This window comes from Balearica regulorum, chromosome 2 (assembly GCF_011004875.1).
Source record: "Balearica regulorum gibbericeps isolate bBalReg1 chromosome 2, bBalReg1.pri, whole genome shotgun sequence".
Lineage (NCBI taxonomy): Eukaryota > Metazoa > Chordata > Aves > Gruiformes > Gruidae > Balearica > Balearica regulorum.
The window spans coordinates 97,325,967-97,351,356 of record NC_046185.1 but is presented as its reverse complement, the minus strand read 5'-3'; the positions used below and the strand labels follow the sequence as shown (position 1 = coordinate 97,351,356).

The following is a 25,390-nucleotide window of genomic DNA, read 5'->3' as shown; positions in this document are numbered from 1 at the left end:
ACTTACTTTTAGGCAAACTACGAAGTCTACAATCTTAAAAGTATGAAGAACAAAGGAGGGAGGAGGTGGTTCGATTTTTGTTGGGTTTATTTTGTTTGGGCTTTTTTTTTTTTTTAATTGCTAAAGTGAAGCGACAACTTTCAAGGATAAGGCAGAAAATCCACCTTAAATAACTACTGCTCTACAAGACATACACTACCCTGTCCTTTCATCTGAAGTCCCCTGCAGGTATTATGCCAGCTAGAATGTGACTTTTGACAAGTCTTCTTTTGCAGTGCTGCACACTCAAATAAGAAGTCTTATTCTATAGGCAAAAAAACCACTCCAAAAAAATCCCCAGAAAACCACTCGGGTCAAATATTCATATAAGGTCTGGTTACTTTATTTTTCATCTGTGCAGTCAGTTAAAAGAACAGTTAACGATGAAAACAGACAACCACAGAAGCTTTAGGTACAGTATCGTAACACTGGAGAAGCAAATGACCACATTGAACACATTCTTTACGCTGGTCATTTCCAAACAAAACAGAAGTACATACACAGGTCTGGTTCAGTGTAAAACCTGATATTAAGCAGCAAGTTGCTCACAAATTGCAGCACAGTATATGGCATTTACTGCAAATAGCTACAGCAGCAGTGCTTAGTGGATAAACTGCATAGAATTAGCCTCATGAGCAAATGTTAAATCACCACGATAATAACCTTAGTGGCTCCCTAACAGGTTTGAATGATGCAATTCAGCATGAACAAAATTGTTTACGCTCCTCAAATTTTAGCAATAGCTTTTGTGGGTTTTTTTTCCACCAGTCTATGCTGTGTGTGTTCCAGCCTTCATTGCAGTAACTGTTTTCAATTAACTGTCACATACAACACAGGTAATTGCTGCTTATTCAAAGTTACACAGCCCCTATAACAAAAGTGATATGACTATATTTAAAATAAGAACCCAAAATACATTCAAGAAAATGGCTGCAACAATAAGGCAATAAACATTTTTTAAAATAGATCCTACTAAACAAAACAGACCAACAGTGGAACCTATTACCTCTCTAAGGTTTCAGACTTGAACAGGTCAATTCAAAGTTAAGTGCTTACCCACCAGTAACATTTCAGAAGTACATTGGTAAAAAATACGCAAAGACGTGAGTATATTGGACTGCCAGCAATCACAACCCAGGTCTTATCACAAGTACGCTTTCACACATACAGCTTCGCTTATACAGGTTCACATGAAGTGCCCTGTACAAAGGTTTTGCTATGGACTTTTTCAGGAAAAATTATGCATTGACAGAAGACATTGGCATTCCAAATTTCTTCCAAACCACATAATATAAGCCTTTGGCCTGCTACTAATAAGATCATTGAAGTTATATACTAGGCAGACAGCATTATTGGCAGCTATATCACAGCAACATTAAAAAAACCAGCATGAGCATTTAAAAAAAAAAAAAGATTGAAAATAACTTTGGGGAGTGAAATATACACCTTCATACAACAAGGAAGGGAGAAGGAAGTTGTTTGGCCAGAGCAGATGAGCTACCCAGAGGTTCCACATCCATCTTATTGCATATTTGATCAGTGTCAGCATTCAAACCCACATGGATTTTTCCTTCATTATCTTGCTCCAGAGCAAGACTTGACTCTTGCACCTTTAGAGCTACCCTGACTAGCTATGTATATTGCTTTAACTTCATGTTAATCTTCACAGCTACTAGAAGCAGAAACTGAGTTAACTGTTACTTATCTCAGTCAAGGATACTACAAGCATCAGCCTTTTGCCATCTTCTGCACACTAAAGTCTAGGTAAAAGTGCAGTGGAGTGTCAGTATCCTACATCAGTACAAAAAAAAAATCTTTATTTGTAAGCCTATATTAGCAAAGCTCAAGACAAAGATGCTACAGATGTTTCTTAAGAAAAAACATACCAGTACTTGGTTAACACTGCTAAACTGAAAGTCTCATCATGCAAAAAGAAATACAGACACAAGAATATCATGACATTAAGTTGTGCAAGGCAAACAACTGAAAGCAGCAGGGAATAGAATCTGATTGCTTTTGCTCAGTTTGAATAAATGGGAATTTTACTAATTAAAAAAAACCAAACCCACAACCAAAACACTCCCATCATTAGGCATTCCCTTGCCAGCAGACAGGATAGAGAAAGGAGACTATCTGTATTTCTACATGTGTTGAAAGGATATGTGCACAGCACTGCCTAATCATGCTTTAAAATGTAACCCTGTAATACAAAGCATGCTTATTCATACATGCTAGTAAACAAAACAAAGACTTTTAGGCTCCAAAGGAAGGTGAGGGCTGATCTTATATAGTTTAATACTGAAACATCCAAATCATTTTATAAAATAAATGCTCTCATTAGCTTTTGAACAGTATTCACAGATGACAAATTAAAACATAAAGGCACTAAAAGTGTGCTGTTTTCCCAGATGTAGGCCTACTTGACAAAAAAAAGCTAAATGTTGCTGCTTTTAGCCATATAAATGAACCAAACCACAAGTTTCTTAACAGCCAAAAGTACAAGACCAATCCTGTAGTCCTGTGTAAGTGTTTTTATACAGGGAACAATGATTACCACATATCCAACCTCTGAGAGAAAACTGCAGCTGTTCACGACAAGACCTGTTGGTAGTTCTCTCTCATACACACATCAGAGGTGGTACATGCATGTTCCTCCTCTTTCCAAAGATCTCATGCATCAATCTTCAGAGCTGCTAGATAAACAGAAGTGGAGCAATTCATTCTGAAGTGCAATGTCAAAACAGCTATATAACTCATTCTCAAAGAAAATGGAAGCAAATGCTTATTACCGGTAAAAATCAGTAAAGTCCTCCAGCAAACATGAGGTACCAAACTCGTTGCTATAACACTATCAAAGTGTTACAGTGATATCTACCAAATTGGTCAGAATGTCTTAGCTGGTTCCAGGAAAGAAGTTATGTCAGGTAACATATACCTGATAAAAAGGAGTACAAAGTGAACTAGAGAAGTGCTTAGTATCCAAAAAACAAAGATGACACTTCAGAATACTAACCAGTGAGTACATAACCTAGGCACCTTCCCCTCTCCAATACGAGTCAGACTTTGAGTAAAAGGTTCAGGAAAAACATACAGAAACCTAGTAGGACTGTTCTACCTGTAACCCTTCTTATGACAAAACCAAGAAAACAGGTCTTACCACCCGATTCCTTTTTTTGTTTTAAAGGAGATAATAAAAACCTCCAAATCATGTGCATCTAATATTGATTTTTCATATGTCATTTATACTTTTTATATATATAAGAACATAACTAAAATCTCACTTTAGAATACTTTCTAAAGGAGGAGATTCTTTCAACCATTTTTCAAGTTTACATGCATTCTCAAGGTTGAAGAAAAAATATATTCATATATAGTAAGGAAATAAAACTCAATCTTACTATATGTAGTTACAGTGCTGCAAAGAAAAAAATAATTTAGAAATTATTTCAAGTCTGAAAAGTTTACTATATTCAGACTAATGCAAAGGCTAAGCCTGTGGTCCAGGACCTGTTCTTAATCTGTGTGCAGAGATAGGAGCTACAGCAGCTCAGCATTTTTCTCATGGAGATTACTCTCCACCCCTCCTTTCTTCCAGTATTCTATGACTTGCTGCTGAAGCCCTCCCTGAACCTCTACCGAAGTAGCATACATTGGTAGTTCAGAAGTAAAGGTCCACAGGTATTAATATTACCTCTTAAGTCAGTTTTTCAGTAAGATCAAACCACTGAACGACACAGTGCAGAGGTGCTTAACCATTCATAGTCACAAGTTCAACGGAGTACTTTAAGTTGTGTCTTCTGTAGGTGCCCTTCGCTGTCGAGCAGATTTCTGTCTACCTCTCTGAGGCGAGGGTGGAGTCTCCTGTTCAGCTTCAGTCTCTGAAGGCTCGTTGTCTCCCTGTTGGGACCCTGTATCACCTATCAATTCTCTCAGGAATTTGAACTTAGACAGAAACAATTGCCAGACCACATACCAGCCTGCAGGAGAAAGAAAGAAAGAAGAAAAAAAAAAAAAAAAAAGAGATACCACTTAGTTACTTCTTACAAATTGATAGTCAGCTCTCAGGCAAAGTATACCAGAAAAGTGAGAAAAAAAAAATTGATCAGCTCCCATCCTCTAATTGCCAACTCTCAACCCCAACACACCCACTCCTTCCTACAGTCCCATAAATACCAATTCGACTTGATAAAGTTTGTCCTCATCTGGAAGCAAACATTTAAGCTCCAGGCAAGGATCTACACATTCCTAATTGTACTGCCACAGCAAGCAGTAGGTGGGTGATCACCATTGCACAGATAAAGGTCTTAACTGTCAGGAGAAAAGAGATTTCTGTGGTTATACCTAAAACAAGGACTCAGGATTCAGACAGGCACTGTACGAAAGTAGCTCTAGAATTTCTACCCTCACTCAGCAAACACAACATTCTGAAAATCACATTTTAAAAGCTGCATTACATAATCACTATTAAGCACACTTGTAGAGATCTTGAAATTGATACCATGTTTTATAATAAATCCTATTTTAAAATGCACAAGGTCTTCCTCTGTTCACTAGAGGACCACATCCCCCAAATTCAAGGTGTTCCCTCACCATACCCAAATCCCATGAAAGAAAAATTAACACTCTCTGATAAACTTATGTTCTGCTCCACTGCTAAAATGCTCTGGATCCCAAAACTATGCAAGAGTTAAGGTGGTCACACTTCTAGAATCTCTCTTGAAAAATATTTAAGATCCAGCTCCTCCTCTCTCTTGTATAAGTGTTTCTATAACAGGTAGCCAAGGACCTTTAAAAAGCAAATATATTTATATCTAAACCTAAACCAGAATCTTCCTTTTAAAAGCTCTCCCTTATCTAAGCACTTGGGTCAAGAGCGACTGGAGTTTTAGCCAGCTGAGAACTAATGACAGCCCTTTCCCTGTAGCAAACCAGCCAAGTTTCACTGTCCATAGAACAGGAACGTAACTTCTTTATGAAATACACAGTTAAGTAGCATAAAATTTAAACAGCTACTTGAAAACATACGCTATGTAAGCATTATTTGCAACACCAGAAACTATCCGTCTTGCATAGAGCTAAGAATTAATACTCCTGTTCTCTGTTCAGAAGGTCTTGCTAGCTATTCAAACCTATCCTGCTGACCTATGTAAATATTAAGAGCCTTATTTTACAGAGCTGTCCTCCCAATTACACAGCTGTCAGCAGAACCAGACTTCAGAGCACTGACAACAGGGGCTATTAGGGAAGGGGAAGTGGCAATTGTGTAACCACAGCACCACTATTTTTCTTCCTCTTCTGTAATCAGAGTCATGCCAATACTAGCAGGCCATTGTTTAGCATGAAGCAGAATCCCACCCTTCCCCTCCCTCCTGGAATACTTTTCACATCCTGCAGACTTTTAATTGTCATAACTTCTCTACTGCTGAGAAGATTTGGAGGAAAGCTTTTATATGACAACCTTTTATGATCTAAATTAATTCCAAAAGCCTACACCAAGTATTTCCTTTCCCATTAATATCTAAACCTTTAAATTACTTGTGATTAAATTGAATCTGACATCCCACAAATGCATTAAATCCCCCTGCATCTAGAAAAAACCTCAATGGCAGATGTCTGCTTTCAGTGTCTTTCTCTTTCATAATTATAGGTAAAAACTTGAAGTAGCTACTTTTTGAAAGTTGTCTCTGTTGAGGGGTATTTCAGGTCTCTGGGACCAACAATGCTTCATGCATGCTGAAGATCGTAAATCAATCCATTCTTCTCATGGGTCTAAACCTCTTTAATGAGTAATCAAATTTCTAAACCCCATGCTCATTTCTAGCGCACATGGGAAAGCAAATGCATGAAATCTTGCAAGTTTCCTATATTCACCTGTAATAAGTGAGACCTAAGCAGAATATTACAAGCCATTTTTAAAAGTCTTCTACTCCCCAATTTGTTGACAGAAAATCTGGGACACTAGACTTAGAAGTGCATAAAAAGCACACTGTAAGTTCTGCTAAGTCCACTTAAGCATCTGAGGGGGAACTCTCAGCCAAAGATAGTTTGGTTAGGATTTTTGGTTGGGTGGGTTTGGTTTTTGTTTGGTTGATTTTTGTTTAAAATCCTACCTAAAACACCTGCAAAGTGAATTACTGTGAAACAGAAACATTACTTCCAGAGAACACTGCGTGTGTGTTTGTGTCCAAAAATATTCAAGGCCTTCCAAAAAAAAGGTATAGGGCACTTTACAGAAGCATGACTTGAATGGATTATTTAATATATTTACCAAATATATTAAGTGAGGTATTTTAACTTAGGCTAGATAAAGCAGACCATATGTTTCCTCTATCACTGCAAACAGCCCACCTAACACACACAATTACTCCCCCCCCCCCCCCCCCCCCCCGCTTTGGGGGCGAGGGGGTGTGTGTGCAGAGATAGAAACACTAAAGAACACCCACGGTTCATTCTCAGGCACTCTCAAGAAAAGCAGCATTACTTTATTTCCAAATGTTTGGTTTGAGTTAGAGCACAATGATCTGAGTATCCAAAATACGGAATGCCATAAACAGTCTTCAGAGCTCTCCAGCTCAAGAAGACAAACGAGACAGTGTAAATAATCAAATAACCAGCCAACAAGACTGCTTATAGTCGACAAACAACTAGACCAATGATAATAGACAGGTGAAATGAACCACGATGCGGTGCATTGAAAAAGAAAATGACAACAGACTTCAACAATGATAATAGTGGGAGGATAATCAGGCTTGAAAACTAGACTTTCAAAACCTCACAAGATCTGCCAGCCTGGACCAGAGATATTTAGGTAATCAAAGAAGAAAGATTTCTTTCTTTCACTTGCTTTAGTTACAGTGCCAGCTTGGATGGAAAGTTAAGAACAAAAAAAATCCCCCACACTTGTCTGAATCAAGTTACTACTGCCTCTTCAGCTGAGACTCCCTGTCGCCTCACTGTTACTAAACACTTAAGTAACTACTTCCTTGGAAATAACCGGACTGCTGAAGAACAAGTTATTCTGGGTAAGAGAAACTCTCTCCAGCAACAATATCAACTAAATACACCATTAAGCAAAACCACACACACAAAGCCTGGAGGCAGATTCACAGTACTGAGTTACTTCTGAATCAGAGACAAATGCATTTTCTATTAATTTTGCAGCCTCTTAAGAATATTGCAAAACAGTAACACCCCACATCATGCAATACTGAAGAGCTGCAAGTTACACAGAGTATTTTTAAAAATAAAGTAATTGTAAAATAATTTAAAACACACAAAAAAGGAAAATGGGCATTTCTCTGCATTCTTATCTTTATGCAGCTCAGTTTAGCTTTGCAGCTCTTTTGCTGTAGAGCTCTTCCTGGACAGGTAACTGACACCACCAGTTTGCATCTCAAATGCTTCCAGTTTGTTCAGGCAAGCCGCTCTCAGAGAAGTCCTACTGGTGTAATTTCACCACACACAAAACGTTTGATTTGAATCAGTCTTCCAGTGTTTATTTTCTTTAGCCATTTGATTTACGTTTTCAAATCATTCTCAGCTCAAGTGAACTGTGGAAGTCAAACAGCATAGCCACAATACCTCTTCAGCAAACAAGCTGTGATGATATGCAGACTGTAATATATATATGTAACATTTCTACATTAATTGGTGACAGAAGTTGCCTCTAAAGGAAGCAAGCCAGATCCAACATCATCGCAATGCAAAGTGAGGGCTCCCGCTCTTGGTGTAGCGGATAGCCGAAACCAGAGTCGGGAAATCCTGCCTACCACAGACAGTATTTCGCATTTAGGCAAAATAGCAGCTCCCAGCCTTGCAGAGTTTAGTACTCAACTAAAAGCTGGAAGCTGCTGTCTCACTTAAAATGCCACAGCCAGGTGCCATCCAAAGACACTTAAGCCACATTTGGCATCGTGCTATCAGTATGTCAACCCCTTATAAATCATGATGCTATGCGTTTGGGAAGATGGGACCATGAGTCAAAGCCTCTTTTAATGACTCATATGTAGATGCAAGCAACGTCTATGTAATATCAGGATGTTAAACGTATTTTATGATTTGACTGTTTCATTAAATCTACCTTTTCTGCTACTTCCCACACCAGGTCTTAGTTCTTTGTAAAGGGGAAAGAAACAAAGTGATCTGACTACATTACTCCCCCTCAAAAGGTGAGGAGTACAAGTCTCAGTTCCATGTATTTCATTCACCTTTTACTGGCTCGTATGCAAAAGCTAACAGGGAGGGTTTTCTTTACTGGAGCACATTTTCCTCCTCCATTTTAATCAGGAAAAGCAAACAAAACAAATAACCCAGGGCTAATACAGAGCGCTGGGGTAAAGCGACCTAATTTTTCTTGTGTGAAATACAAATGAAACCAACAGAGGAAGGAAGGAAGGTGATGTGGTAACAGCACAAGACAGAGTCTTAAGATCTGGCTTCTATTTCTGACCCATAGCTTTGCTATGGGGAAGACCAGACTAAAGGAAGCACACACTACTCTGATACTGGAGTAACAGAAGACATCAGGTGACATGGTGCTTGGTTCTGCAGGCTCCTTAAACCTGGTCCCATTTAATGCAACACTACCACATGCTGCTTGCTGACCGATAGTAAGGAAACTCACTCTCTTACAATCTCCCATTTATAAGTTTCAAAACTCAACTTCAAATCAAAGGGTATTTTCTTTTTATTGCTGGTCTACCCAAGCACGACTTTCCTCATTTTTAAAGTATTTTAAGAAATCACTCATTTAAGATTGTTACAAAACTGTTTAAACAAAGCATTAAAGTTATTCAGGTAGAATTTAAGGCTGAAGTGTTTTCCCACCCGCAACTGAATTCAGAACTGTGAAGCAAACCACACACTTGTTTCAGCACTTTGAGCAAGTGATTTTTGTTTTAAGGTCATGTCTCTCAAACCACATCTCATTAGCCTCTTTGTCAAGTGAGATGAACACTTCCATCTTTTTCACTAAAGGCACTTCCGCAATTTCACGTGGCTCCATGCATTATTACATCGGGAAAATAAAACAAATACACAGAGGTAAACAGTACAAGAGTTCACCTTGGCTGGTATTTTATATTATATGATACCCTTGACTATGCATTAATTCCTCCCATCCGCAGACGGACAGGGAATACACAAAAGCAGCAAGGAGACCACCAGAGAAAGGAAATCAGAAAAGGTGGGAATAAAGAAGTGGAAGCAAGTTACCTGAGTCCCACTTTTAAAAAAGCAACTGAAAAATTGCTATGTTTACAGTCCTTCAATGGTTTTTATGTCAGATGTGATCAGCTAACAAATAGAAATGTTGCTAGCTGCAAGCCTTCCATACTTCCTAACAAATTCAGATTAACATTGAAAGTAGCAGTTGCAAGCATCCAGAAATGTTTAAGAGAACGAAACCAGGTCATTTATTCAAGGTACTTTTATAGACATAAATGCCTAATTCAGGCATAAACATTTGCTTTTCACATGGCTGAAGAACTGGTCCCAATAATTTATGATAGTTTTTGCTTTGAATGCTGTCTTTTCACTTTAGAAAAATGATAAAATTAACTCCCCCTCCCTCATTATTTAAGTTTTGATAACACTTATCACATCATATTTGTGATAAACAGCAGAAATCCATCTGAGCCCAGGATGCCTCCTGGATATTTAAGTGTATTGTTCTCTGCAAGCATTCACACCATGAGTCCTTTTATAAGCCACTCAAAATCCAAGTTAGAGCTCTTTAGGCTCTTGACCCTGTAAGTCCTTTTCATAAGGCTGTTTCAATACCTCTCATCAGATGGCTGTAAAATATTCTTATCAGATCAAGCTTACTCAAGGTTATATCCAGCCATTCTTGTGTCAGGTTTCTCCATTGTTGTGGTTTAACCTGGCAGGAAGCTAAAACAACCACACAGTTGTCTGCTCACTCCTCGTCCCCCAGTGGGATGGGGGAAAGAATCAGAAAAAAAAAGTAAAACTCTTGGGTTGAGATAAAGACAGTTTAACAGGACAGAAAAAAGAAGATAATAATAATAGTAATAATAGAATACACAAAACAAGGGATGCACAGCACAATTGCTCAACACCCACTAACTGACACCCAACTAGTTCCTGAGCTGCAGTCCCACCCTTGGCCAGCTTCCCCCAAGTTACATACATAGCATGACATCATATGGTATGGAATATCCCTTTGGCCAGTCTGGGTCAATTGTACTGGCCATGTCCCCTCCCAGCTTCTTCTGAATCCCCAGCCTCCACACTGGCAGGGCAATATGAGAAGCTGAAAAGTCCTTGACTTGGTGTAAACATTGCCTGGCAACAACCAAAATATCAGTGTGTTATCAACATTATTCTCAATCCACAGCACTATACCAGCTACTAGGAAGAAAATTAACTCTATCCCAGCGAAAATCAGGACATCCATTAATTTGTATGTCTCATGGGATGGCATTTACTCATATCCTGTCACACACAGCACTCGGTCTCCCTCGAAGACTAACAGGCTGTAAAGAATAGAGGCCTGTAGGCAAGAAGGTAGATAAGAAACTGCCTATCACTGACACAGACAATTAAATTGGAAGTAGCTTGTACTCAGTTTTTTCTAGTAGTGGTCTTGACACTGTTTTCCTCCAATATTTTCCATTAATAATCATGGCACAAGAACTAGAAGTGTACCAATATTAATTAATAAATGCTGTATGATGGAAAAAATCGTTACCGATACTGTAAATCATTATCAAATCCTCTTGAATCACTTCAAGAGTTCAAATCCCCCTCAAAAAACAACGAGCATGTCAGTTTCCTGTGTTCAGTACTTTTGAAATCTAGGTGACTTTTAGCAATCACTTTATAAGCTCTGATCCTGTTGAAAGCAAAATACAATGAAGGATTCAAAGCAAAGTATTGACTGAATCCAAGCTCAAGGTACAATATAGAACTCCAAACTGCTAAGTATTTATAAGCCACTTAAAAATAAAGTCATTAGTTACTTTTGCTCTCTTTAAGCAAGAAAGCACTAGAGAGATGTTTAGTTTAGCAGGCAAAGTTAAGGAGATCCTTCACACTTCAATTCCATTTGTCACATACAGACAAAAGTAGAAAGGCCTGGAGAAAGTTACCCTGGTTTCTGATTTTGAACAGCATGTTGCAAAATCAGAATTATCCTGATGTGTTCAGCCTTGGTGTGGCCTCACCTGGAGAACTGTGTGCAGTTCTGGGCCCCACCATTTAAGAAGGATGTGAAGGTCCTTAAATGTGCCAAAGGAGGGCAACAAAGCTGGTGACAGGGCTGGAAGGAGGAGCGGCTGAGGACTTTGGGCTTGTCTAGTTTGGAGGGAAGGAGGCTGAGGGGTGGCCTCATTGCTCTCTCCAGCTTCCTGAGGAGGGGAAGTGCAGAGGGAGGTGCTGAGCTCTTCTCCCTGGGATCCAGTGGCAGGATGCATGGAAATGGTTCAAAGCTGCACCAGGGGAGGTTCAGACTGGATGTGAGGAAACATTTCTTTACTGAGAAGATGGTCAAACCCTGGAAGAGGCTTCCTAGAGAGGTGGTCAATGCCCCAAGCCTGTCAGTGTTTAAGAAACATTTGGACAATGCCCTCAATACCATGCTTTAACTTTTGGGAAGCCCTGAAGTGATCAGGCAGTTGGACTGGATGATTGCTGTAGGTCCCTTCCAACTGAAATAGTCTATTCTAAAATCATTTTAATCTTTCAGCAAAAGAGTAGGTAAAGATCTCATATGCATACTCTGAAAACATAAAAACCCTAGCAAGTACCATGTTTCATCTTCTAAAAGATCAAAAACAGCCAGACAACATCTAATGAACATACAGACGCTTGAATAAAAAAAACACCCAGAATAAATATCCACTTAAGTCACTGTTTAGTTTGTAACAATGGACAGTACAGGACACAGAGGAAAATAGCCTAAGACCAGGGAAAGTATACAAGGTGCACCCTCATACACCCTTGCAGTCCCAGTTATCTGTATTTCAGAAATTTCCTTACCTGAGTATTAGTACTACGGCTTAAAGATGTTGACCTTTCTTCCATGAACTTTAAATAATAAAAGTTTCAGTATCCAAAATATTCTTTGTTAATGAGGGTGCGATTTATTTCCCCACTGTATAAAAGAAAACTTTTGGTTTAAGCCTGTAGTTTGATCATTTAACTTTATGTACTCAGTTCCTCTATAATGAGGACATTTCACAACCATTACCACTTCACCTTTTTTACTCTATTCAGTTTTATAACCATCACCCTTCCTCTAGTCATCTATTTTCCAGGCTAGACAGATCTAACCTATTTAGAATTTATTCATGCAGAAATCATTACATAGCTCTCATCCTAATTTCTTTTAAAAAAGATAGGATGGCATTTTTTTTAAATAAGGTAATACACTAAGAAAATACATTGAGACACAGACACAAGGTAGATTACTGTAGCAATATAATGACATTTTCTATTTTATTGTAAGCTTCTAATGTTTGATTTGCTGATTTGCTTATTTGCTTGCTACAAAGCATTAAACAGATATTTTGGAGAAATGCTTGCAACTACTTCAGCTAATCCTTTCTTTGGGATCCTAACAGCTCAGTTTGAAGCCATTGTATTTCCCCACATAAATTATGCATGCATATATTTCACTTTTTTTTTTACATACATTACTCCATATGTGTTAACACTGGATTTCACCTCCTATTTCATTATCCAGTCCCCTGATATTGCAAAATCTTTTCACAACGCTTTGCCATTTTGACCACAATTGACAACAATTTTTTAGTATTACATTGCAGTTGCCTCTCCACTTTGCTCCCTTGGTTTTCAAAAAAATCACTTATAAATCCACCTGGCATTTGCTTTTTCTCTCACAAGCTTTTCAGCACAGACTATGGCACAGTTTGAATGTGGTGGTGGTTTTTGGGGTGGGGTTTTTTTTAGAGCTCTAAGTTCAACATATTGATCACAATATCCACACGCACCACACTGCTGATTCCTTCCAAGAACTCACAGACCTGCAAGTCGTGCCTCCCATTGAAATAATCTCCACATTAAAAAAAAAAAAATTGCAAGTATTGAATCCACACAAGGAAAAAAACCTCCTAGGAGCTGCTCTTAATCTATTATAGCAAACAGATGTCCAAAGCTGAGAGATACCAGTAGGAAGTTTACTTCTTCCATTCACTGGCATTTCAGACTCGTGTACAAGCTACTCAGAGTGACTGCTCGGTAGTCCGTTCACTAAAAAGGCTGTCAGCTTCAGATTAGTCACCGAATTAAGCTCTGGGAGCATTTCAAGGCTCAAAATTATTTGGAAACAAAGAGAAGGGGGCGCTGTGAACCACACACGCTCCCCCACACCCCGTGGCGCCGTGCCCTTTCGTTTCCTTCAGTCAATCTGAGCACGGAGGAACCACCAGAGATTGAGAAAGCGCCGGGGGGGGGGGGGGGGGGGGGGGGGGAGGCCGGTACGGACACGGGCACTGCACGCCCAAGTCGGGCCAGCCCTCCCGCACCCTCTCGCCCCCCCACCCAGGGGAGCGGGCGGGACTCACCGCACAGCATGAAGAGCAGCACGCAGGCCAGGGTGGCCACGATCACCAGCAAGGTCAGCCCGATGCTCTGCCACATGGCGCCGGTCCCCTCTCCTCCTCGAAGACGTCTCCCCGCTGCGGCAGCCGCTTGGCCGGGCTGGGCCGAGCCCCACCGGCGGCCGTCAGGGCCCGCTCACCCCTGCGGGAGGGGTGCCAGGGGCGGTCGGGGCCCGGCCGGCCCCTGGGCGGGTCACCCCGCAACGGGCCGCCTCAAGGCTGAGGGCAAAGGCCCGACGGCGGCTACGGGGAAGAGGTCGCGCCTCGCATCTCTGCCCGCTACCCCCGGGGAAGGGAAAGGGGCAGCTGCGCGGCCCAGCCGGGAGGACGAGAGGAGCCGAGGGGACCCGGGCTGAGCCGGCGACAGCACCAGCCCCGTCTCCCCCCGCCGCTGAATAACCCGGCGTACGGAGCCGCGACACGGAGACGGGCCGGGCCTTCAACCGCGTCGTGTTACGCAGTGCGGCGCGCAGTGCATGCTGGAAGTTGTAGTTCATGTCCCGCCCCAGCGGCCGGAGCGGGTGGGCGCCCACCCAACGGGGACAACAAGTCCCGGCGTGCCCCACGCCGCCCGGCGTCCGGAGCAGCCGTTGCCCTCCCCCCCCGGGGCGGGCTGAGGGGCGGCCGGCCGCGGCTCCTCTGGAGCGGGCCCGGCCGCCCGGGGAGCGGCTCACCTCCGCAGTGACGGGCAGCGCTGACAGGCAGGGTTGGCGGGCTGGGCGGGTGACCGGCCAGGGGCCGCGGCCTGTAACGGCTGTGCGAGGCAGAGGGGAGAAGAGGGGAGCAGCCTGTGTGGTAAAATACAGGTACGGCCGTGGCTGAAGCCCTGAGCAGAACAGAAAGTCTGTAGGACAGATTGCTCCCCGTGCAGTGATTTAGATCGGTGATTTAGGTTTAGTAAGGATGGGGCAACCTGACCTCTAGTTCCTCTTTCTCCCTCTTGTCATCGCTGCCCTTGCTTCCCCTGTTCGATCAGTGAGGGGACAGCAGGGCTACCCGGCCTTAGCCAGGGCGGTGGTTTTTACATCTGTGCCACCCCGGAGTGGTTCAAATTCCACATGGCCTTGGCTCTTGCCCTCTGTTGATTGCAGCGGTACATCAAAGCTGCTCTTTGCCACTTAAGAGAAATCTGAGGAAATAACATCTTCCAGGAATCGTGAGATAATCTTGATTCTGGTATGGACTTTGCCTTTAGCGCTGGAATAAGGTTATAACTTTCCTTTGTAGTGTAAGAGTCACTGGTTAATGTTTCTAAAATTACTGAAAATGTGTGTTTAAATCCGCTACTGCAGAAGCCTGATTTCCCATAGAGATGTTACCATTGCAGTCAAATGCCAGAGAAAGCTAATCCAGTTCTCCTTTGTGTTTCTTTTATGGATTATTTTTAAAACTCTCCTTTTAAGTGAAGCTAAAAATTCTTGGGGTTCCTGCTCATTGAGCATGCCACTTGCCTCCTCCTTTCAAGATACCTGTAAACCGAAATTACCTGCACATGCAATCCCCCATTCACATCCTTAAATTTGCTGACACTTCACCAATCAAACCAGAGTTCTCTCTTCCCATTCCTAGCCTTCTCTCCCAACAGTTCCGGCCCTGTTCAATGCTCTGCCTAACCCATTCACACATCATTTACAAGTATCATTTAGCTTGAAACGTTTTCTGTTACTTCTCAATAACTTTGTACTTTGATGTCTCCCAATCTTTAAATGTCACTCCACTTCTAGCCTAAGCAGTTGTTACACATACTTCAGGAACGTTTCTTCTGTATTGCAAACACACAGCAAACCAGTAACAGTTACTATCACAGTAATTTTTGAAAAATATTTAAGCTCCTTCGTAGCTACACTGTTCTCTTTCTCTGCTTTTGTACTTATCATCTACAGTCAGAATAAGTTCTCTGGGTATAGGACTGCCACTTTCCCTTTCCTGCAAAATAGCTGTCACATTTTAGGGCTATTAAAATATTTCATATATATTATCCTATGGTTCCAAACTGTTTGACTAATAGTAGTTAATTCACATCACATCCCCAAGCATCGCAGAAACACCCAGCATTCATTACTGAAGAAAGTATTAACTTGGAATGAAGTCATTCTGGAGTGACAAATATCTATGATCCATGTATATAGATCATGGATATACATGGAGATATATATATATACACATGGATCGTATATACATGATCAAATATACATGGTACCATCCAAGGCAATATACTAGGAAATAAAGATAAAAACAGGTAGCTGTTAGATTTCTCATATTACACTGCACAGGTAGAGGACCTTTTCATTAAGGTATGTTCAGTTTGGAAAAACCTTGATTTTATTTATTTAAGTGTCCCTTTCTCTAGCTTATCCACCAAGCTAGTCACCTTATTGTAGAAGACCATCAGGTCAGTTAGGCATGATTTCCCATTTGTAAATCTACGTTGACTACTTAAATCACCTTCTTGACCTTCATGTGTCTGGAGATGATTTCCAGGAGGATTTTCTCCATGATCTTTCCAGGGACTGAGGTGAAGGTCACTGGCCTGTAGTTCTCCAGATCTTCCTTCTTGCCCTTCTTGAAGATAGGAGTGATGCTTGGTCTCCTCTGGTCTTCAGGAACCTCTCCCAGTCACTACTGTGTTTCAAAGATAATTGAGAGTGGCCTTGCAGTGACATCAGCGAGCTCCCTCATCACCCTTGGACACAACCCCATGGACTTACATATTTTCAGTTGGTTTAAGTGCTCCCTAACTCGGTACTCCTCCACTGAGAGTAAGTCTTCCTTGCTCCAGACTCCCTCTGGTCTTGGTGACCTGAGGCTGCTGAAGGCCAGTATGGATGAACTGCTGAAATCATCCTCAGGACAGACAACAAGCAAGTCAAAAAGACTTTCTACCATAATGGCTGAAACACTTAAATAGGACGTAGAAGTTCAAACCCCACAGACATAGAGAAGGGGTAACTGTGGATGTTCACTCTAACCAAGCCATGAGATAAAAGGAGAAACACTTCCTCCTCCAACCATTTGGTGAATACAGTCTTTGTTATCCTATTTTTCCTAATACATGAAAGAAAGCCTTTTATTTGGGCCCCTTGGAACACATGTCAATTGAAACATATATACAGATTTCCATCTGAATGAAAAAAACCCCAAACATAAGTATTTTATCTAAGACTTTTCTTCAGACTAAAGTTAAATTATATGAACAAATAGACATCCATCCTGCTAGATATCGTTTCATGTGATAATGCACCAGAAATCTGTACCAATACCAATGATGATGCATTTGGGATAAATGAGCTATAATGTCGGTGGTGTTATTTTTCAAAAGCCCATGAAATCACACACCACCACCCCCCCCCCCAAACCAAAAGATTAATGATGTTGGACAGATGAGGTTTTCTAATCACTGAAGTTCAGAAATAAGGTCATTTATACAAATCTAAGCTTGTTCTATCCAGTTCCTTATGTGTATATGTGCAATATGGAGTTACAGAATTGAATATAGCTCATCCACTGACAATGTCATTATGGATGCCCCCTCCCTGGCAGTGTTGAAGGCCAGCTTGGATGAGGCTTTGAGCAACCTGGTCTAGTGGAGGGTGTCCCTGCCCGTGGCAGGGGGGTTGGCACTAGATGGTCTTTAAGGTCCCTTCCAACCCAAACCATTCTATGATTCTATGATCTTGCAACACTTACTCACCGCATTCTATCAATATTCTACATTTAATAGTTTTTCCTATGATGTTCAACACTGATCAGACTTTTCACATCTTGTCTCTCAGTGTGTACGACCATGTATGCATTGAGATATGTTTTGAAGGTAAAGAGGATGGTGAGGTCATCAAGCAACAGAGGGACTGCAGCACAAGACTGATGAGCAGGCATTTAGAGGGCCTCTGCCAAACAATACACCAGACAACAGGTTGGCTCAAATGCTTCTGCAGAGCAGCAAGGCCACACAGTGTTGCGAATCAGAGTGCTGAAGACTAGTGATGAGGAAGAGGGATGCAGATACTGAGGGCACAAGCCTTATTTTCAGGGTGAGAGAGCCGATGCATCTAGACTAACCAGTTGTTTCACAGCAGTCAGTTAACTATTGTTTGTGTTTGCGTAGCAAGACAAGGTGAGGGATGTTATTATCCCTCCTTCACCAGGGAGAGGACTGAGGCTGAAATATACATTCAAAGTATAAGGCCCCTTTTGGCCTCCTTTTTCAGCTGGTATGTGGGGAAAATCTCATGTTTCCCTCGCATTTAATTTATTTGTAGCACAGCTTTCGCTGATGTCAGGTGCAGCTGTAAGTGCTCAGCACTTTGGCAAATCTACACGCAGTTACCCTGAGGCAGACAGCAGAAGGAAGAAAAAAAATCATTGACTAGCTGTAGAAAAAATATTTAAATGATCTCTCACAACCACATGGAAATTATATAAACTGTGTATTCTAGTCTGGAAAGGGAATTTCAGCCACTTTGACAAGATTATCTTTTCTCCTTTTCCAGACCCTTGCATCATTCATTCCCTTCTTTTTGTTTATTGTCATCCGCACCGTGCATTGATGAAGCAGGAGTCTTGCCGAAGGCTCTTATTGTAAATAAGGCTTATTAAAATGAATATGCACAAGAAGAGCAAGCTAGAGTAATCCAGGCAGGTTTTGTTCTACAGTGTCCTAATTTTTTAATCCTTCTCTTGGCACATGCAATATCTTTGAAGGTAACTAGTAACCATACCAACTATTATAGCTGAAATAATGTATAGGAGCTTGTCTGCCTATCGCTTGTGCCCGAGAAGCTAGCCAGGTAGTGATGGTTCATGCAAAAGGTGCAAAATGTCACCCTTGCTTCTATTCAGAACACGGTTGGTGACTTCCCTCCCACTGCCTTGCTTTTGACATTAATACAGTATTATTTCTCAGGGCAGGAGGACAGAGAACAGCTTCCTTCCACCCCTTTCCCTCTGCATTACATTGTTAGGCGTCACACTGTGACCTCTTTGGGGTAGGTCTCAACTAGACAACAGCTAGACCATGATCCCAGACTGGGACCTCCATAGGCTACCCTGACGCTAAATACTAGCATGTGTGAGAGAAATCATTCAGGTCCATCCACAATTCACAGCAAGTTAATGCCACCGGGCTCCTCAGAGGAGATCTGCAAACAGTGAGGAACAGCACATCTAACTACAGTCTTTTGTTAACAACTCAGCTTCAGTGTTTGGTTCAGAGCTATCGATCTTTTACCGGTTCTTGGCTGATTTAAATGAACAATGCAAACTATTTATATAAAGATGATAAGCATAAGAAGGATGAGAAAATTCAATTTATGTACATTTATAGAATACCAAACTAAACTAAACTGTATCTGTGACTGCAACCCTGGACTTCTGGACATGTTGCAATTCCTTTCCAGCTTTAACAAAGCCTTTAGGAGTAAATACCATCAATATTACTTTGTTCCAAAAGAGGGTGCTAAAACATAATATTTATTACAAAAATTGCAAAGCTGCACAATTGCTCAATACTTCCTCCAGCATAAGTTTATTGTGGCTTAGTTTTTATTTTACATGCTCACAGCTGGCAATTTAATATAAGTTTTAGCTTTAGCTGTACAGACATATCACACCAGCTACAGTTTCAAAAACAAAAAACATGGGAAAAATGACATTATAGAAAGAACTAACCATAACTTTATCCTACTGATTGAAACCTAGCAGGAGCTGAGAGTTGCCAATAGTTGGCTGATCAGTGGTACCTTGTCCACTCTGTTTCCTGCTGAGCTGCAAACCCAGTGGGACCTGGCGGCTCCGAAGTCATTGCAACTCAAAGGCACTTTTCCTAAGACAAAGAGATATTAAAAACCTGACTGGACACAGCCCTGGGCAACTGGCTGTAGGTGGCCCTGCTTGAGCAAGTGGGTTGGACCAGATGACCTCCAGAGGTGCCTGCCAATCTCAACCATTCTGTGATTCTGTAAGTTAGGTAGCCTGTGATGACATCTAACCTACAACAGCCCCTACACCAGCAGGACTCGAGCTAACTCCCTGTGTATTTCACCATGAGCAGTAGTTGTTGTATAACAGCATTGCCCCAGAATGAAGTCCTGGTTTAATTGCCTCCACTTACTCTCTCTGTTTCCAGGGAATTTCAGCTGGAACTCAACAACTCCATTTGTCCACATGTTGACTTATTTATCTGCCTTTTCCTCTCAGCACAACATGCTGTTCAGCAACCACTCAAAGCTAACGTGCCTGGCAGAGGTCTGCTGTGCTCAGTGCCTTGGATCCAACTAAATGCATGGCATGGCTCTCCACACAAAACAGATGAACCCAAATCCTGCGTCCTGGTTTTGTCTGGGATAGTTAATTTTTTTCCTAGCAGCTGGTGTAGTGCTGTGTTTTGGATTTAGGATGAGAATAACGTTGATAACTCACTGATGTTTTCAGTTGTTGCCAAGCACTCAAGGATTTTTCAGCTTCTCATACTGCTCTGCCAACAAGGAGGCAGCCGGCACCCAAGAAGCTGGGAGGGGACACAGCCGGGACAGCTGACCCAAACTGGCCACAGGGATATTCCATACCATATGATGTCACGCTCCGTATATAACCGGGCAATTGGCCAGGAGGCAGCATGGCTCAGGAACTAGCTGAGCATCAGCTTTGGGTGGTGAGAAATTGTGCTGTTCATCAGTTGTTTTGTCTATTCTTTTATCATCATCATTATTGTTATTGTTATTATCATCTTCCTTTTCTGTCCTTTTAAACTGTCTTGATCTCAATCCATGTGTTTTACCTTTTTTTTTTTTTTTTTTTTCTTTTCTATTCTCTCCTCCATCCCACTGGCAGCAGGGGAGTGAGCAAACAAAGAGCTGTGTGGTTGTTTTAGCTGCCTGCCAGGTTAAACCATGAGATCCTGCCACCGCCCTTAAATCTCCAAATTCAGGTCATTAGATAGGTGTTAAAAATATCCGTAATACTATTACAGCTTCTTTTAGATGCCACCAGAATCCTATTTGCTTCCTATGTGTGACTTCATTGGAGACATTATTGTTTTGATAAAAAATAAAATTGCTGCTATAGAAGGAAACTACATTAATTAGTGTTAATATGATGTGTCAGGTACAAGGAACTCAAGAAATTAGAAATGTTATATCTTTACCAAGCTTGAACATATATTTCCTTTCTGTTTTAGGCAAAGAAAAGCAAGAACAAAGAAAAAAATATTTTGTATTATCATGTTCTTAGGTCTGGATTTGGCTTGACACACTGCCTCCAGCCTGTTTGGACTAAAAATTGTGAGGCTGAAGCATTGCAATGCACTGAGTCACTACTATGATGCTCTGTCAGCTTCCAAACTGCTCCTAGCTCTACAGCACCTAAAGAATGATCTCTTGGGCAAAAAGGACAATTTTCTGCTTAGGGAACAACTTCTCTGGGGACAGAAGGGATATCAAAAAGTATTTCTCTTCAATATTTCAAGAAGGTCTGCAGTAACACAGAAAGAATTAAATTAATAATCTGTCAAAAAGATGAATTAGAGGACAGGCTGGCAGGTCAGCCTCAGGAATTACAGGAGTTCAGCGTAGACTAACATGCTGGAATTTGGAAGTTCAAGCAAACAAGTCTGCATCTATAAAAGTGGGCTAGAAGTTACATGAGGACACACTTTCACGTGAAGCTTCTGGCAGTATCATTTCTGGGCAGGCAGGCAGCCCTGGGAAGATAGCCATTCTCACAGCCTTTGGTCTATCTCTGTTTAGGTCCAAGAGAAAGCAAGGAGTGAAAGTACTATATGGAGAAGGAGTTCACCAGGAAGCAACTCTCAAGGTTTAGAACATCAGTGCTACATTTTTAATAAATATAGCCCATCTATACATCAAGTATGCTTTAGTTTGTGAAGATGTCACCTGTCCTGCACCACACGTGGTCCCCATAGCTTATTTCCACTGCTTGTGCCACTGAAACTGGGAAAGGCTATTCTCTGAGCTCTGGTCAACAAAGCTCTGAAGAGCCAGAATTGACAGGGCGGCAACGGGAGTACATGTACAAACATGTACTTTTTGGCAAGTTTTCATTTAGAAAATAAAAATGAAAAATTTTAATATTTTAAGGAAGATTATTTTGATTTCACGTGCCAAAGACTGCATTATTACAAAATGGGGAAAAGAAGCAGGACCTTTTCAATAGACTTTGATAGTTTAAATAAATGGTTTAAGGAAGATATAAGACTTTGATAGCATTTAGAACAAAAAACTGTTTTGAAGGCATGAAATTTTGTGCTTGTTCCACCAAGCACAAAGCCTCTCCTCTTCCTTGGCCTTTTTCTGTTTTAAATCAGTGGCAAAGTTGTGACGGGGTCAGTAGCTCCTGCTCCGTGTGATTTTCGTCTCTTCCCTAGCCAATCTAAATAAACATTTGCTTATCAATTCCTCCCCTGCAGGCAGATCTCCAGGGAGATGCCACAGTTAGGTGGTAGGGTGACATTGATCTCGCTTTGGCATTGCACGTGGAGGATTTGGGGCTTCAGGTCAGAGAACTTTGACTGGAAATACGAGTGCTGGGCTGTAGACCGAACCCTCTGTTAAACGGAGCAGGATCACGGTAGCCAGCCAGTGCCCCTGTTTGCTCCCAAACCCGCCTGTCAATGGAGACTCCTCTGAATTGAATCTTCCCAACGGTTTTGTCAAGGGCCGATGGCCGCTATCCACAGTGATGCCCAGGGCGGTGTCAGAGCATCATCTTTAACCTCTCCCCCCGCTCAGCTATTGCATCCCCACCTCCCTGCGGTCGCTCACCACCATCTCCCGATCCTCTTTGCCCTCCTCTCCCCTCCCGGGGCGCGGCGGAGGACCCGGATGACCCCAGCGCACCGGGGCGATGCCGCCGGGAGCCTGGAGCCGTCCCTCCCGCCCTGCGGCCGTCGGCGGGGGCGGGCGCGGCGGAGCCGGGGAGGAGGCGGTGCCTTATAGCGCGGGCGCGGCGGGCAGCGCCGGCAGAGCCGAGCCGGCCGATACCCTGGACAGCGCCTCGCCGCCGCCCCGCCGCCATGGTGAGTGTGCCCCGGCCGCCAGCGGGGACCCTGCCCTCCTCCCTCCCCCCGGGCTGATCGCAACCCTGCATCCCCCTCCCGGGGCTGACTGCAAACGAGCCGCCGCTGCTCTTCTTGCCCCCCTGATCCCTCGCTTCTCTGGGGCCGGCTGCAAGCGGGGCCCCGCTGCTCTCCCTCCTCCCTCGCAGGCGCTACTGTCCGTCCCCCCCCTCCCCGGCTCCTACGGGTCAGATTTAGGGCGTGCTTTTTCGGGGGGGGGGGGGGGGGGGGGGCATGCCCTCAGCTGGCCCCCCCCTCCCACCCATGGCGAGGCACCCGAAGCGCCCGCGGGGGTCAGGCGGCGGCGGGACGGGACGGGACGGGAGGGAGCCCGACGCGCACCGGTGCAACGCGGGGAGCCGAGAGGCGAGCGGGGACAGGCGAATGGAGGGACGGGGTGGCGGCTGGAGGGAGCGAGTGATGTGCAACCCCCCCGTGCATGCGGTTCCCCAGGCAGCGTGCGGGAGCATGCAGTGCCTACACAGCCCCTCTGCCCTTCCCGGCTCCAAGCAGGTGCATTTTTCTCTATTTCGAGGTGCGCTTGAGCACGTTACATAAACAGATTATTCCCGGCGCTATGTTAATAGAAGCTCTTGTGTTAATCATACAATCGGTAGTGGAACACTTTCTCTTTTTCCATGTAATGAATGAACAACAGAGTTTTAGATTCCAGTTTAGCATTTAAGAGGGTTAAAGTGGAACAATGCGGTCACCTATTCAGCAAATAGCACCATTTCCCCGTAGCGCATCATGTCTTCGCAATCATAGTAACTTCCCCAAAGGAGCTCATCCTGTTTATAAACAGTAATGCATTACGTGTAACGCTGAGCTTACAAAGTAGGACAGTATCATACAGGTATTTTGGAGCCTTAAAGTCTGAGGTACAGTGGGGCTAACTTGTCCAAGCTTGTCATATCAGAAGCTTGGGACATGATTAGCAACAGAAAGTAGTTTTTCTTTCATATGGTTTAACAAAATACTTTTTTTTCAAATGCCTTTGTATCATCTATAGTAAATTCTGCCCTCCTTGCATAAAAATCAATTTGCAATAGTGGCATAGAAATAAGCAGGTGTCCCTTCAACTCAACTGAGTGAGTTTCCTCAGCATCCTGGGTGTTCAATCACTATTACTTGTAGAAAGTAGTGTAAAGAAACTTTTTTTTTTTTTTTTTTTGAAACTTCATTTTGCTGAAGCAGCATACCACGGCCTTCATCAGGCTTTAAGTGTTTCCTCAGCATCCTCACCATATGAGGGCAACCACAGTGGGACGATTCTTCTGTTTCTGTAGCTCACTGCAGCTCTACTTACTTCAGTGAATCTAGGTCAAATTACACTGGGTCAGGATTTGGCTGCACCCTTGAACTTTAAACCGATTATAAATTTTGATTTGTCAGTGTGTTTTCCCTGGGGTCAAATCCCACTTTTACAGAGTAAGGGAGCGTATAACCTTGCACAATGCATGGCAACTAATGCTTACAAAGAGGCTAGGTAACACTAAGGTAAGCATAATCATGAGGATGGTATGAAGCTGTATTTAACAGGTTCAAGTATCTGTACCTCTACAATAATCCAGTTGCTGAGGGGTTATATAGACAGGAGCTAGAATATTTTTTAAATTCCCTTAAGAGACTTTGATAGTCGGTGTAATCTGAAATCGATGAAGAAAGACACCTAGCTCTTCTAAGCATTCATAAGCATCATGGCCACCGTATCAGAGTATGGTGCTTGATGTGGGCATATATTGATTGCAGGACATACAGAAAGGGCGCTAGACAGCAACAAATCTCTCTTCTTTGTTGGCAGCAGCCAAAATAGAACCCTGCCTCGTTGTCCATTAGTATTTGTTAATTGCCCTGAGCACCTCCTGAAAAAGAGTATTGCAAAGACAATGTTCCAGCCCCTAAACATTGACACACAAACTGGAAGAGAACATTTTCTGTAGACAGAGATCAATCCAGCACAAATCCATGACTGGCTCAGGCGGCAGTGCTACAGCACCCACTGCCAACAAGATCTCTCCAGCTCCATCAGAGTGAAAAGACGGCAGACTTTAGCAGCTCTGCCATCCAGAACCAAGGCAGCAAACCAGGGTTGTGCCAGCTGATACAGAACTAATAAACTACGAGAAAACATGCTCAGAAACTGCATATAGAACAAAGTGACACAAATATTTCCAAGGAATTGATTAGAAGAAACCTCCAGGACCTGAAGTAAGAGTCCAGTGTTTCATTGCATAGTGACTTATAGATACCTGTTCATAAAAACCTGCAAGCTGACCTTGGTGTTGAATTCTTACATCTTGAGGAAGATCCTCTGATTCTTTAAGACTGATCATCGTATCTTCATTACAGGCAGTCTAAGCCGTGAAAAGAAACAGACTCATTCATCAGGCACTTGATTTTACATTCATTTAGTTTAATAGCATCTCTTAATTTTATTAAAGAAAAAGGTTAATCAAGATGCAAACAATGTACAATTTAACTTCTGACTCAAAAGTTGGGGGGAAAAAAACCCAAACCAACCAAAATCCTTCAGTAGTATTTTCTTTACGTGTTAGTAAACTCCAGATTAATATGAATATAAAGGGCTGGTTTATTCCCTGATTCAAGCCAGCTTCAAGTGTAAATCAACAGATCCCATCAGGTTGGATTTATGCCTGATGTTTTCATGCCATGCTATATGAATGCTTTTGTTAAT

The 25,390-nt window shown here is 42.4% G+C and overlaps 2 protein-coding genes across 5 annotated transcripts in view; one reads left to right on the top strand and one right to left on the bottom strand.

Annotated features, from left to right (window-relative positions):
* Positions 1 to 360: 360 nt before the first annotated feature.
* Positions 361 to 14,065, bottom strand: SMIM13 (small integral membrane protein 13). Of its 2 annotated transcripts, XR_012833941.1 has the most exons (3): positions 13,587 to 14,065; positions 3,731 to 4,016; positions 361 to 2,732 (listed from the first exon to the last, which is right to left on the bottom strand). XR_012833941.1 is itself a non-coding variant. In XM_075745019.1 (2 exons), the coding sequence occupies exons 1-2, from the start codon at positions 13,660 to 13,662 to the stop codon at positions 3,823 to 3,825; spliced, it is 270 nt and encodes an 89-aa protein (XP_075601134.1). In that variant the 5' UTR covers positions 13,663 to 14,064; the 3' UTR covers positions 361 to 3,822. The 2 variants fall into 2 exon arrangements, 1 of the variants encoding a protein (XP_075601134.1); XM_075745019.1 differs by having other exon boundaries at positions 361 to 4,016; positions 13,587 to 14,064.
* Positions 14,066 to 22,527: 8,462 nt separating this feature from the next.
* ELOVL2 (ELOVL fatty acid elongase 2) overlaps positions 22,528 to 25,390 on the top strand; it is a 51,974-nt gene continuing 49,111 nt past the window's right edge. For 2 of the 3 annotated variants that reach the window (XM_075745014.1, XM_075745013.1), the window contains exon 1: positions 22,528 to 22,653. In XM_075745014.1, the coding sequence (XP_075601129.1) occupies positions 22,651 to 22,653 (3 nt within the window). In that variant the 5' untranslated portion in view covers positions 22,528 to 22,650. Of the gene's footprint in view, positions 22,654 to 24,867; positions 24,904 to 25,390 lie in introns of those variants that run through there. The other variant, XM_075745015.1, reaches the window with a different exon arrangement.

Bases quoted from the DNA above. Each gene is read 5' to 3' on its own strand.
- SMIM13 (XM_075745019.1), bottom strand. From the start codon at position 13,662: ATGTGGCAGAGCATCGGGCTGACCTTGCTGGTGATCGTGGCCACCCTG. The intron at 4,017-13,586 runs GTGAGTCCCGCC...TTTCTCCTGCAG, and splicing joins GCTGCTCTTCATGCTGTGCG to GCTGGTATGTGGTCTGGCAA.